The sequence below is a fragment of the Hyperolius riggenbachi genome, chromosome 5 (assembly GCF_040937935.1).
Source record: "Hyperolius riggenbachi isolate aHypRig1 chromosome 5, aHypRig1.pri, whole genome shotgun sequence".
Lineage (NCBI taxonomy): Eukaryota > Metazoa > Chordata > Amphibia > Anura > Hyperoliidae > Hyperolius > Hyperolius riggenbachi.
This window is the reverse complement of record NC_090650.1, coordinates 71412646-71426733: the sequence shown is the minus strand read 5'-3', so window position 1 is coordinate 71426733 and position 14088 is coordinate 71412646. Positions and strand designations below refer to the sequence as shown.

Genomic DNA, 14088 nt, shown 5'->3' with positions numbered 1-14088 from the left:
TTCAGACTATTTCTTAGTAAGGAATTGCAATAGTCGAGTCATGAAATAATCAGGGTATGCACCAGACGTTTGGCAGTGTCCTGTGTGAGAAAAGGCAGTCCTGTGTGAGAAAAGGTAGTGTCCTGTGTGAGAAAATAAGATCATTTTCTCCCAGCACCAATGTCCTCCACACTGTCTTTTTAGTGTGTGTGTGGTACTCGTTCCATTACCATGGTAAATCCTTCCCTATTTTTATTGCATGGGCAGCTTATAACCTTTTTCTGGCCAGAATGTTCTGTATTTGCATTTTCTTAGGCTTTAACTTCCATTAATGCAGACTTGAAAGTTATAAATGATGAGTAATCCTCGTGTTTTACATCTTCTAAAGCGCTGCACAATTTATACTGATTACTTTAGGTGAGAAGATTAAGAGACAAACGCTGTGGGTGTCCATGCCGCCAGCCTGGCAGCTTTTTGGCACTGAGGATTTCGTCAAGAGAATTATCGTGCTTAATTTAATTTGCCTTTTTGCCAGCAGTGTCCCTGTCCATGGACAGCTATTTTCAGGACACACGTCGGTGATTAATCTACTTTGTAAAGTCCTAGATTTTGATTGGTGATTTTTTTGTTAGGCCCAAATAAAAGCAAAGCATTATAACATAGTTAGGAAATGCTATCGGCTGCAGTCATTTATTTTATGACAGACCCAGCGAAGCTGAATCTAAAGGTTGCATATCTGTAGATGAAGCCAAAAGAGACTTCCTCTACGTAGGAAAGTGCCCGGCAGCGCTTTGCTGATCGGATCAGAAACTAACTGCTCAGATGTGAACTCTCTCATAGGGAATCATTACACAAGCGCTTTGAGGGCGATTTTGAAAATCACCTGCGCTTGAAAAAAGGGCAAAAACTCCCTTAGTGTGAACGAGCCCTAAAGGAGGGATCTTTGGCCATCAGAGCACTCCCTGTGAAGAGTGTATATTGTTGCATCGTCGTCGCACCCTGTACTTATAATGCATGTGGGATGGGCAGCACAGTGGCGTACTGGATAGCACTCTTGCTTTGCAGCCATTTAAATCGCAGCTAGGTTTGTATGTCCTCGCTGTGTCTGTTTGGGTTTCCTCTCACCTCCAAATTGCATACATATATTTTATTTGGCTTACCCCTGAATTGCCCCTAGGCTACAATGGACATATGACTATGATAGGGATTAGCTTGTGAGCCCCTCTGAGGGACAGTTAGTGACATAACTTTATACCCTGTGAAGTGCTTATTATTATTACTAAATAATAATAATGTAAATAAAGGTGTGCAGTTGCTAAATCAGTAGGTCAGTGTAGTTGCATTATTGATGGAAAACCACCTTTGAGACTTTGTATGCCTTGTAATATGAAAGTTCATCTATTGTTTATCATTGAGATCAGCCTAAGGCCTCTTGCACACTGCATGCATTTCCGATTCCGGTTTTTAATCGTTTTTTACCTCTGATTCCGATTCAAATTTTTAATCGTTACTGCATGCTGCTTTTTTTGATCCGTTTTTCTGTTGAATGTATTCAGTGAAAATCGGAATCAGAAAACTGATTTGCAGTGTGCAGGGAGCCTAATGCACAACTGCCTGTTGCACCAGTATGTTTAATGACAGTTATGTCCATTTCCATTTGTAATACCACTGTGTTGTTTTCCAGGCAACATGTTTTCTCCGCCTTCACCAGAGAGTTTCTGGCTGCACCTTACACCGATCAGATCTTCCATTTGATCATTCCAGCACTGGCCGACCTGCACTCTGCTTTCCCATATGAGCTCTTTCTGAATGCACTACTACAGGAACAGCAGCAGAGTCCAATCAAAAGTGTCCACGCCCCCTGGCTCTTCTATTTTGTGTTAACAGTCGGAGAGACCTACCTGTGTAAGGGTTACTTTCTCACTTTATGTAGACTAATGAAAAACTGGAAAACGTAACTTGTACCTCTCTCACCGTTCAAAGCTGTGTAGGAGATGAGATGGGTGTGCGTAAAATATCAGATGTGACAAAGACTAAATAGGCCAGGGCCTAACCTTTTGAGGTTATTCCTTTTATTTGGTGCAGATTTTGGAGCAGAACATAGTTAGACTGGAACAGTGTTTTGTTCCAGCTACAGACCCTTCCTCAAGTGCCTGAAACATGCTATTCTGACTCTCTGCTCTGCCTCCACCTTAAGCTCTTTGATGTTCGCTTTAGATGTTCGTTAGCCACTGATTTGTTTAGATGTGCCTCTTGGTTCTCTGCCATACAGCATGTCCTGTCCTATGGAAGGAGGGGCGGGGGTAGTATAAGCAGGAGGCATCCCGTTATAGACTGTCAAAGATTTTCTAGCTTTCAGACTGAATCAGAATATGGGGATGCCTGTACACTCTACACTGTAGGTTGTAGACAATTGTTTTGGGCACTGGCAGTCTAATGTGTGTACATAGCTCATTTAACAGACTCCATGAATATCGTAGCCACTTCCCTGTGGCAGCTGCTACCAATGTGTATATTAGTATAACTGAACCTGTTTCCTTTAAAGGAGATTGTAACACCTAAAAATAAAATTTACCAAAAAATAGTGCCCCAAAATACATGTAAACCCTTTGTTTTCTAATACAGGTCCTGTATCTCTCCCATTTTTTTTGTCTTTACCTGGTCTGGGTGCTTTTGCCTAACTGCAGGACTGTGCAGTACCAGCGGGATTGTGGGAAGTTTTTTTTTTTTTTTTTTTAAAGAGACTCCGTAACAAAAATTGCATCCTGTTTATTATCATCCTACAAGTTCCAAAAGCTATTCTAATGTGTTCTGGCTTACTGCAGCACTTTGTACTATCACAGTCTCTGTAATAAATCAACTTATCTCTCTCTTGTCAGACTTGTCAGGCCTGTGTCTGGAAGGCTGCCAAGTTCTTCAGTGTTGTGGTTCTGCTATGAACTCCCCCTTCCAGGCCCCTCTATGCACACTGCCTGTGTGTTATTTAGGATTAGAGCAGCTTCTCTCTTATCTTTTACAAACTGGATAAATCGTCCTCTGAGCTGGCTGGGCTTTCACATAGTGAGGAATTACAGACAAGGGCAAAGCTGTTTGCAGGAAGAAAAGAGCAGCCTGAAACTTCAGTGCATGAGAGATGCAGGGGGAAAGAAACACAAAAGATTTCTTGAGATTCAAAAGGGAGGCTGTATACAGCCTGCTTGTGTATGGATGTATTTTCTATGTGTGGACATACTGTACATCAACCTACTTCCTGTTTTGGTGGCCATTTTGTTTGTTTATAAACAAACTTTTTAAAACTGTTTTTAACCACTTTTAATGCGGCGGGGAGCGGCGAAATTGTGACAGAGGGTAATAGGAGATGTCCCCTAACACACTGGTATGTTTACTTTTGTGTGATTTTAACAATACAGATTCTCTTTAAGCTTCTCTTAGCAGGCAAATAACAGAAAGCTTCCTCTTTTGGATAAGCTTTGGACACCATGACCAGAAGGATATTGACTCCCCCCGCCCCTTTAAGAGTTTACGCAATGATGTCAGCCTTTGTCTAGGTGGTGATTGGTGTGGGAGGGACAGTAAGTTGTGGCAGTACAGAGGGGAAATTAACACGGAGCAGGATTGAAGAAAAATTAAAAGAAAAGGGCAGAATTGATGACACTTTTGGCCTCACAGACAAATGGTAAAGATGGAAACCAGCAGAAATATTTCATTTCTTCTAAATCTGACAGTGAATACTAAAAACAACTGAATAGGTATGCTAAATAATTTCTTATTGGATGATTTCAGTCAATATGGAGTTTCATACTTAAACATTGTCCATGGACTTCACCAATTCCCGAACGCCCATAGGCATTGGAAAGTGGCCACATTCGCGCTTCTTCCGCGGCACCCGCCAGTGTATCCCGGTTGTTTGCTCTGCAAAACAGATCATTTTAAAACGTCCTTTTGAAGGAAGTATTTATTTTTTGGACTATAATACTCATTTTTTTCTCCCCCAAAAGTGGGGAACAAGTCACTGCTTCTTATAGTCCAAATGCAGGGAGTTCCTGACTTGTGAATGCCTGCCAATACGAACCTCCAACCCGCTGCAGTGTCGGGTAATCCTGTACTGTGTCCATGAAGAGGGGGACACCGAGGGGCATAGAGGAGGACACAAGGGGACAAAGGAGGACACAGGGAGACACGAGATACAATGGGGCCATAATCCACAAGATGCCCCTTCACCATGGATGCACCAAGTTTACTATATTCCCCCCCCCCCCCCCCCCCCGGTTCTTGACCTCTAAACCAAGGTGCCTCTTATGGTCAGGAGCGTCTTATAGTCCGAAAAATATGGTAGTTAAAGTGCAATGCAAGATTCATTTTTTCTGTCTTTGTCTCTGTTGAGGAAGCTCCCTTTCCTTCCTGAACTAATGAATGTCTTTTCAGGAAGTAAAGGTAAGTTTTGTTTTGTTTTTTTTCTTCCCCAACATAGACTTGGCAGTTAAGTTACTTTTTGTAGTGGGGAAGGTTGCAGCTATTGTTAGGTGTCATTGCCGTCTTTGTCACTATTAAAAATGCTTCTTACTTTATCTGCAATTAGTGGTTTCTTAACTGAAAAGGACATAAACCTTAATTCTAGGAACACACGATACAAATTTCTGGCAGATTTCTTGCCAGATCGATTATATCCAACCCGTCCGATCTTATTTTGATCGATTTTTTCCATTCACCGCTATGGAAAATCGATTGGAAAAAGGATCGATATCAGATTGAACAGTTATTGTTGTTATTATTGATTTATATAGCGCCAGCATCTTCCGCAGCGCTGTACAATAGCATGCAGGGTATAACAGTACAAAGCATACAATACAAACAGTTGATACAAGACAAGAGGGTAGAACAGCTAAAACAGTGAACAAATTAACAAGACAGGTTGGATATAATCGATCTGGCAAGGAATCTGGCAAGGAATCTGCCAGAAAATTGTATTGTGTGTACTAGGCATTAGAAAAAAACATACTTAGCCATTCCTGCCTTAATCAAAAGGAGTTATACATTTAGTTGTATTTTAGCTACTGTATATTTTTCTGGTCTTATGCTTTAATACAAGCCATGGATCTGGTTCTTTCAGGCACTCTGTCTGAAGAGGGAATGCTCGAGTATCTCCGAGTACTTCAGATGTTTCTCTGTCAGTTGCCTGTCTCTACTGGCACAAGCCACCAAGAGCTGAACAGCGACTCAGAAGATGAGGATGAAGATGTCAGCAAAATGGTCACCACTATTGTAAGTGGCAGTAGTACTGTAATTCAGAATTCAGGTACTCGAGGGACCTGTTCAACACTGAAAACAGAAGGTGGCGTGTTCATAAGCAGAAGCACACAGCTCTCTCCTGGTTCATTATAGCTGTCACTGCTGACAGTGCTGGCATCTCTCCCCAAATGTTCTTGCAATGCAGTTTGAGAAAAAGGGCGACCAGCACTGCCGAAACAGCTTTAATGGTACTTGCAGCAATTCAAAGTGAAGAACAGGGTGTACCTCAGAAGAAGGGTGAAACGGCTGTCAGGCTTTTTGTGGCCACACCCACCACCTGCACCTACGTCCGTATGTCATAATTTATGCAGCTTGTTGTCCACTTTGAATTGCTGCTTGTGCCATTAAAGGCTCTTTCAGCAATGCTGATAGACATTCTCTTCCAACCAAGTTGGGGATTCTTTGTATATGATCAAAGCATACTGAACTGCATAACCTAGGTTTACCATGCCAACACTACAATCACCAACCAATTATAGTCTAGAGACTACATCTCTACAAAGGAAGTAAAACATTTGACAGGGTATTTACTGTAGGGTAATTCTATGTATGTAAGTATGTCTGTATATACAATATTAGTTAAATGTGACAGTGTTTAGCCGTCGTGCCCCTTTTAAAGGTAACCTAAAGCGAAGTGAAAAAAACCAAAACAGTTTAACTTACCTGTGCCTGCACCGTGATGCTGCGGTCACCTCCAATGCCCCTCTTTCGCCGGGATGACTTGGCGGCCAGCCATGCACGTCCCTGAATGTGCTCCCGTTACTGGGCGTTCTGCACATGCACAGTAGAGATTATTACGTACTGGGTATGCACAAAATGCGCGATCAGGATGCCAGCAGACTGGGGCCATGCATCCAGCTGAAAGAGGGGCACTGTGGGTGACGGGTGCATTGTTGAATCGCAGAGCGGGCACAGGATGGCTGCAGGGGGCTGGTAGGAGCTCCAGGTAAGATAAAACTTTTTTTTTTACCGCTTTAGGTTTCCTTTAAAGGGAACCCGAGGTGAGAGGTATATGGAGGCTGTCATATTTGTTTCCTTTTAAACAATACCAGTTGCCTGGCAGCCCTGCTGGTCTATTTGTCTGCTGTAGTGGCTGAAGTACATCAGAAGCAAGCATGCAGCTAATCCTGTCAGTTCTGACAATATTGTCAGAAACACCTGATCTTCTACATGCTTGTTCCGGGTCTATGACTTACAGTATTGGAATCAGAGGATCAGCAGGACTGCTAGGCAACTGGTGTTGCTTAAAAGGAAATCAATATGGCAGCGTTCATATAACTCCCCTCGGGTTCACTTTAAGGTGGGAAAGTACCCATATAGAACACATCCAGTTAATAATATTATATTTAATGGAAAATTGTTTAATTTATGCAAATTTTTTTACATGAGCTTCTCCTGAAACAGAACTCTGGTGTAAATTAAATACCTTTGTATAAGACCTTGAATGAGGTAACGCAGTTGCTGCTGTGGAGCGGCAACTGGACTCGGACAAGGCCTCGTTCAGACTATACGCGCTGCCGTGCGCATTTTGGCAGCGCGTATAGTGTGCGACACGCAAGAACGGTAGAAGGGCATAGACAGCCCTTCTACCGTTCCCATCATATGCGCTGCGTGGCAGCGTGATTGCGCTATCGCGTACTGCACGCATTTTTGTGAATCGCAGCGCAGATCCCATTCATTGTAATGAATGGGATCTGCAGCGCAGCGCATAGGAGCGCAGATGGCGTGCGATTGGACGCGTTGCGTTCCGATCGCACAGCCATCTGCGCTAAATGATGTGAACGAGGCCTTAGGCTACGTTCACATGATGAAACACAGATGGTAGTGCGTTTGGAACACAACGCGTATGAACGCACGCCATCTGAGTTTCTATGTGTTGCGTGGCTGATCCCATTCACTGAAAGTGAATGGGTCAGCCGCGCATTTTGCTAAAACATGCGTGCAGCATGCGTTCCCTGACCGCACTGGTCCGGAGCACATGCAGTGTGAATTGTCATGTCATGCTTGTCGGCCTCCTGTACACGTTGCCGAAATCCGGACGGCAACTCGTGCAGTGTGAACGCAAGGTGGTTCTTGTCAACGGGGAAAACTATTCTGATCGGGTAAGTGTTAGTACACAATTGCTGTCCTCCACTATCTTTATCTGACTGGGAACCAAAGACGCATGAGAACATATTGTCTATGGGAAAGGATAAATATTGTCTATGGGAACGGATGTCCAGGTGTAAATTTAATACTCTATATGGCAGTATCCAACAATATTTGTATAAATAGGTTGTCCTACCTTATAGGTGTCCAATTAGGGATAGAGACAAGTGGAGGTTCAAGTAACAAGGGTTTATTTAAATGGTGCACTAGACAACGCGTTTCACGGCCACATTCACTTCCTCAGGTCAATAACAGTGCCTGTTAAACAGGAGGTCCGAGTATCTGGGTGCCAGTATCAGATACTGGCTCCCGGATCTCTCTGTTTTTTCTTCTGCTATCCCACAATATTGTCTATGGCACCTTCAGGCCACCAAAGGCTATCTTTTCCACTTAGTTGGCTGCAGTTATAATCTGTTATAAAGGCATATAGAAAAACAGACTAGACTGAAAGGATAAAGAGTGTTTGTTTTTCTCTAGGGTGATGGCAAGATGACTGTGCAATATATAACAGAGGAGTGCCTGAAGAAACTGGACACTAAGCAGCAGACAAACACCTTGCTAAACATGGTGTGGAGAGACTCTGCCAGCGAAGAGGTCTTCACTCTCATGGCTTCTATTTGCCACACTCTTATGGTACAGCATCGACTGATGGTCCCCAAAGTCAGGTAAATGTCAGGACCATCGTACACCATACTTCTGTTGCATTGTTGCATCACCCAGTGGAAGTACGAAGCGTTATGTAGGTAGGGTCTCTTTGTCTGCAATAAATAGCACCTGGTCATCTATGATGTGTGAGCTTCTAAACTTTTTTTTTTTTACCCTTAAGGACAAGGACTAGTGAGCTGTCCTGGTTACCAGACTTCCAATATACTGTATGTAATGATAGTGTTTGGGCAAAGTAGAAATTTTCACACAATACTATTCTGAATTTTGAAAAAAATCCTCAAGAATTACTTAATACATTAAACCTCATAGGCACATTTCTACCAAATCAGGCAAACACGGCACTGGAAATTTAGGCGCACCAGGCACCGGCATAGGCCGTAATTTGAATTATGGCTTTAACGGCGCTCAGTCAGGAATTTACGATTTACGCTTAAAACTGCTCAATTCGGCTGCCAGTAATAGCTGGCAGCCTAATTATGTCTTATTCCAGAGTCCATGGTGGCCTGGAGGGGGAATAGTAATCTACACCACCGGGACTTTTGCAGGAGCAGTGTGAGCCATTTTTCAGCTTTACCCTGTGCCCAAGTTTCACGGCACCTTAATTACTTGTACACCATTTCTACCATGTTCCTAGTCCCAAAGAAGGACCATGTACAGCCCTGCATTGCACAAAACAATGGGGTTATACATTTTCTTAAGGTGCCCATACACTAACTGTGATCGAATCTGCTGTGAAATCGATAGCGCAAGTGCAGACCAGTCGGCCGTTTTCCATCTGAAATCGATCGATTCCATCGATCTGTCCAGACGGAAGATTTTGCTCAATCGCCGGTGGATCGAAAGCAAGTCATTAGCGGTGTTCAATATAGTGACGACCGACGTAGCAATACATCACCTGTCTGGCCGGGGAAAGTCCCCGGGTCCCTGCAGTCTCTCACTTCTTCCGGCTTCTGTGAGAAAGCGAAGTTCAAGCAGTAGAGGGTGCTTGAACTTTCTGCTTGTGACAGAACGGGGCACTGACAGGAAGTGAATTGAAGAGGGAGTGTTACACTGGAAGAAATGAGACTGTGGGGACCCGGGGACTCGCGCCGGCGGGCAGGTAATGTATTGCGGCGAGCAGGCGGCAGCAGCAGTTCCACAGGTTGTGAATCGATTTCATGCTGAAATCTATTCAAAATCTGTGTGCAGTGTATGGGCAGCCATTAGATTCCTCTCTGATCAGATTCGATCAGAGAGGGCTCTATCTGTTGGTCGATCTGGTGGCAATCGACCAGTGTATGGCGGCCTTTAGAGAACAAGTCCATCAAGCTGAGGGGCTGCTTACATACACCAATAGCTTTGTGACCCCGATTATTATGTAGCCTGTCACCCAATATAAACATTTATTTAAAGGAACGCTATCAATTAAGACTACTTTTTTTTTTTTTTTTTTTTTTTTAATACTCTATATTAGGATACACATTAGCACTAGTGCTAGGGGCACTTTATTTATTCACCCAGTTCTCTATCCCCCTCTTCCTGCTTAAAAGTCATCCATCATTCCTCACACAGCTCACAAATATACTTTACTGTGTCACAGCATGCAGGAGACTCGAGGAGGAGGATGATCTAAAGGGGTAATGGGTAACTAGTTGTGCTGTAATATAACTAGCAGTCAGGGGTGATGTATATACACTACTCTTGACTGACTGGCTTGCTTCTGATGTTACACTCCAGGCTGCATCTACTTCATAGGCTGCTATGAGTGGGAGAGACACTGTTTACAAAGGCATTATCAGGAGCTTTATCATTCAGAGAAGCAAAGATAATAAACACAAATTGCTGGAATCTTTAATCCCTTACCACCATAATGCTGGGAATACACGGTGCGTTTCCGTGGCACGATTACGCCGCCCGATTGATTCCCCGCTCGACCCTGCAGGCGATTCTCTTATCTTCTGTTCATTTTCCTTCTCTTTCTCCATTGTCCCCCATGTGGTATCGAGCGTGGAATCAATCGGGCGGGTAATGGGACATGTCGGAAATTATCATTCGAGCCATCTAAATGGCTCAAATGTGTATTCCCAGCATAAGACTGGATAAGATTCTTTCAGCAAGGTGATTATTAAACTATACACTGAGGAGTTGATAGCAACCTGTGCAGGACCATGGTCTAGCCCTGCAGAGCCTGACACTTTTGTACCTAAAACAGACAGAGGATTTTACAGCAGAGAGGCAGAGCTGTGTGAGGAAGGAAATTGCTCCTAGTACTTTTAGTAATGTGTGCCTGAACATGCAGCATTTAAAGTTGTTTTAATCGATAGTATTCCTTTAATGCTTTCCAACGCTTTGATCTCAAGGGGCTGATGCCATTCTGGATTATATCCAACAATGGTATTCCTATCGGCAGCCATTATGCTCCGACATCAGGAGCTGGGGAGAACAATCTACTGTTGTTGGACCAAACAGAATAAAAAGCTATGGCGTATGTCAGTATTACACATTTCATTGTCATTTGTTAGTAAAATCCTCTATCTCGGTTTGCAGGACACTACGAATGTCTGATTGCCAATAAACTCCACAGCAGTTACTTTGCACCCATGGAAGCAGTAGGCCTTTCAGTGTATCTGTAGAAAACAGATTGCCAATTAATAGGTGGTCTATGCGAAACAAATAATTTCAGCCTGCACAGAAATTTGAAGAGGAGTGTATGCAGCAGCTTAGAATTGGACCAATCAGAATTAGCAGAAAGTACATGCTTTTGGCCCAATGCCAAACTGCATACAATTTGCATGGGTGGTGGAATTATTTGCATATTGTCCATTCTACCAAATAACCCCTCTTCCTGCATGAGTTATTGGCTGCACACAGCAGAATAAAGCAGTTAGTACCAATATGCATCTTACACGGTGAGGGGCAGTAATTTGGGCGCTGACTAAAGCTGATATGAGGCAGGGGTGCTGTGACATCGGCTATTGAATAGCAGAGTTCTCCATTCAGGGTACTTAACAGACATTGGGGCAATAATAAAGCTGAGCTCTCAATATCTTTACAAGGTTAAAGGGATCCCTGTTTGACATGCAGCTTTTAGGAAATGCCCATCAGCGCCATTACTGGATAACATTAACTTAGCTCTGAATATCGCTTATAGAGAATGCTATGAGTGCCAGGTAGTGTTAGGAGGGTTGATGTTAGGGGATGGGGTATGCACAAAATGGAATTAGTAGTCAGGAAGAGTATGTTAGGGTTAGGCATGTAGGAAGAACCTTGCTTTGGGAGGGGGGTAGTGTTAGGCATTTAGGAAGAACCTTGCTTTGGGAGGGGGTTAGTGTTAGGCATTTAGATAGGGTTTGCTTTGGGAGGGGGGTAGTGTTAGGCATTTAGATAGGGATATGCTTTGGGAGGGGGGTAGTGTTGGGCATAGTGATAGGGGTTTGCTTTGGGAGGAGGGAAGTGTTAGGCATTTAGATAGGGTTTGCTTTGGGAGGGGGGTAGTGTTAGGCATTTAGAAAGGGTTTGCTTTGGGAGGGGGGTAGTGTCAGGCATTTAGATAGGGATTTGCATGGTGGGGGGGGGGGGGGTGTTAGTGTTAGGCATTTAGTTAGGGTTTGTTTTGGGAGTGGGTTAGGCGTCAGGTAAGCCGATATTATTGGTGATAGAACACTACCAATATTCTTAACTATTAGCACCTATTTTAGCAAGTGGCTATTATAAATGTACTAGCAGACCTAAGCCTTAAAACGGGCTCTAGGCCACCCTCACAACCCCCCTGCCGCCCATGTCCACCGCCGCCGGCCACATGTCAGTGCGCATGCGCACGCACCGAAACCGCACATGCCTGGCCTCGTCCTCTTCCTGTCCTAACGGCCATCTGTGCTACACATGCACAGTTGCACAAAAGCACGGACACAGACAGGAGGGGAAGTGGGGACGCAGGAGTTTTATAGGATGCATTAGAACTCTTACTAGACAGGTCACTAGTAAATTCCAGTGTCCTCAAGTCGGGAGGCAACACTAGAGGCAGTCCTAGGCTAGATGCGGTGCCTATTGGAGGGGAGCTGGGAGAACCAAGAGACATTCTCTCTGCCTGCCTCCTTCAGTGACACTGCGATCACTGGTGATCACATAATCAGGCGTCAAGCCGCATGGCTCCTGATCCGTGCCAGGAGATGTCAGCTGTCAAATGACGGCTGAATCTCCAGTGTCAGGAACGTGCAATTGCAGCGGAAGTGCACAGCAGCAAGTTTGTAGAGCCTATGTCTTGTTTGGTTTAAACAACTACAAACGTGACATGGGATTTACTATGGGCCGTCCCCAGGGGTCCAGTTATTAAACATAACTTGAAATTAATGCACAACTAGTCAAATAGCAAAGTGGTTAAGCTGCAGGCTGTTATATGCTATTTGTGCATCTAAAAGGCTGCTTTTAACAAGTGCACCTTGTAGACATAGGGATGAGGTTGGCTGTATTTTCCTCAGTGATGGAACTACTCTGTGACCTTGAGGAACTGCCAACTTAATGAACTTTGCAGTCAGTCAATATTGAGGACTGGATTCTTATTTGTTTTAGTTATGGAAAACCCAAGGGCTTCCCCAACTAAATCAATGTTGGAAGCGATTGGAAATAGTGACAGCAGATGGTTTTGTGTCTGATTGTTTGAGTATTGTCAATACGTTATTTTAGAATGTGGGTGTTTTGTTGACTATGCTCTTTTTTTTGTAGTTAGAAAATGATCAAGTGGAATGTGCATAGTGACTGTAGTTAGTGTTAAATTTCCATAATAGCATCTTCTTATTGCATCTCTACTGAGGTTTTGATTCCTATATCATGCAGTAGCAAGTATAAATATTATTTTTCTATAGTTTATTTTAATTATATATGTTTATAAAGCCCTGACATTTTCCGCAACACTTTAGAGTACCTTAAAAATCCACATCCCTATAATGCCTTCAAAGGAACTTACAATCTAATCCTAGCATTGTTATAGCCTAAAGTCCCTACCATAATTTTGGGCCAGTTTTGGTGGGAACCAATGTACTTGTTAGTGTGTTTTGGGGGGTTTGGGATGTTAGCACATATCCTGGGAATTGAAGTAGCCAAGGAACTAAATAAGTTCTACTGCAAATTCAAGTACCAATCCAACCAGCCCAAGGCCCAGACTGTACATCTCTACCCCAACTCTTTTCACTTCTACCTTCCCCTTTACCCAGACTGACCACACCCTCTCAGTACCAGTAGGAGGTGACACTCGGGCACCTCTGGAAGTGCAACTCCAGGACAGCCTCAGGCCCAAATGGTGTATCTTCAATCTGCCTCAAAACCTCCACAAGTCAGCTGGCCCCGGTCCTCCCCTCCATTTTTAAGACTCTGATGGAAGGTAGAGTACCCTCCTGCCTTAAAACAATCCACAATCACTCCAGTCCCCAAAAAGCCAGGAGTCACAGACTGTTGCCTTCTGTCATGAAGATCTTTGAGAAACTGGTTCTCACACATATGAAGTGTTCCACCGATGCCCTAGTGGATACTCTCCAATTTGCACACAGGGCAAACAGGTCCATAGAACATGCCATTAATATTATCTTGGCATTCATCACAGAACATCTTGACAGACCCGACACCTACGCCAGGATCCTCTTTCCTAGTTTTTTAGCTCCAGTTCTAACACAATAAGCATTACATCCTGCATAACAACCTTATACAACTTGGAGTAAATTCCGCACTGATCAAAGACTTCCTCACAAAAAGGATGCAATTAGATAAGCTTGGAAGCTGCTCTTCCAAAGGAAGGATGACCAACACAGGTGGGGCGCAAGGGTGTGTACTGTCCCTGGTCCTGCTCTCCCTGTTCACAAACAATTGCACCTCATCTGCCGACTCTGTCAAGGTCATCAAATTTGCCGATGATACCACCATCCTTGGCCTCAACGGCAAAAATGGAGAGCAAGCATACTGCTGCGAGATCCAGCGTATATGCATTTGGTGCAAAGAAAATTTAAACTCGGCATAAATGCAGCAAAAACTGTTGAA

At 43.7% G+C, this 14088-nt stretch overlaps 1 protein-coding gene across 2 annotated transcripts in view; it reads left to right on the top strand.

The window, feature by feature from the left end:
- Nucleotides 1-14088, top strand: part of UBE3C (ubiquitin protein ligase E3C) — a 140429-nt gene that overhangs the window by 44031 nt on the left and 82310 nt on the right. For both annotated transcript variants that reach the window (XM_068235861.1, XM_068235862.1), the window contains exons 9-11: nt 1664-1884; nt 5090-5241; nt 7894-8081. In XM_068235861.1, the coding sequence (XP_068091962.1) occupies nt 1664-1884; nt 5090-5241; nt 7894-8081 (561 nt within the window). The remainder of the gene's footprint in view (nt 1-1663; nt 1885-5089; nt 5242-7893; nt 8082-14088) is intronic.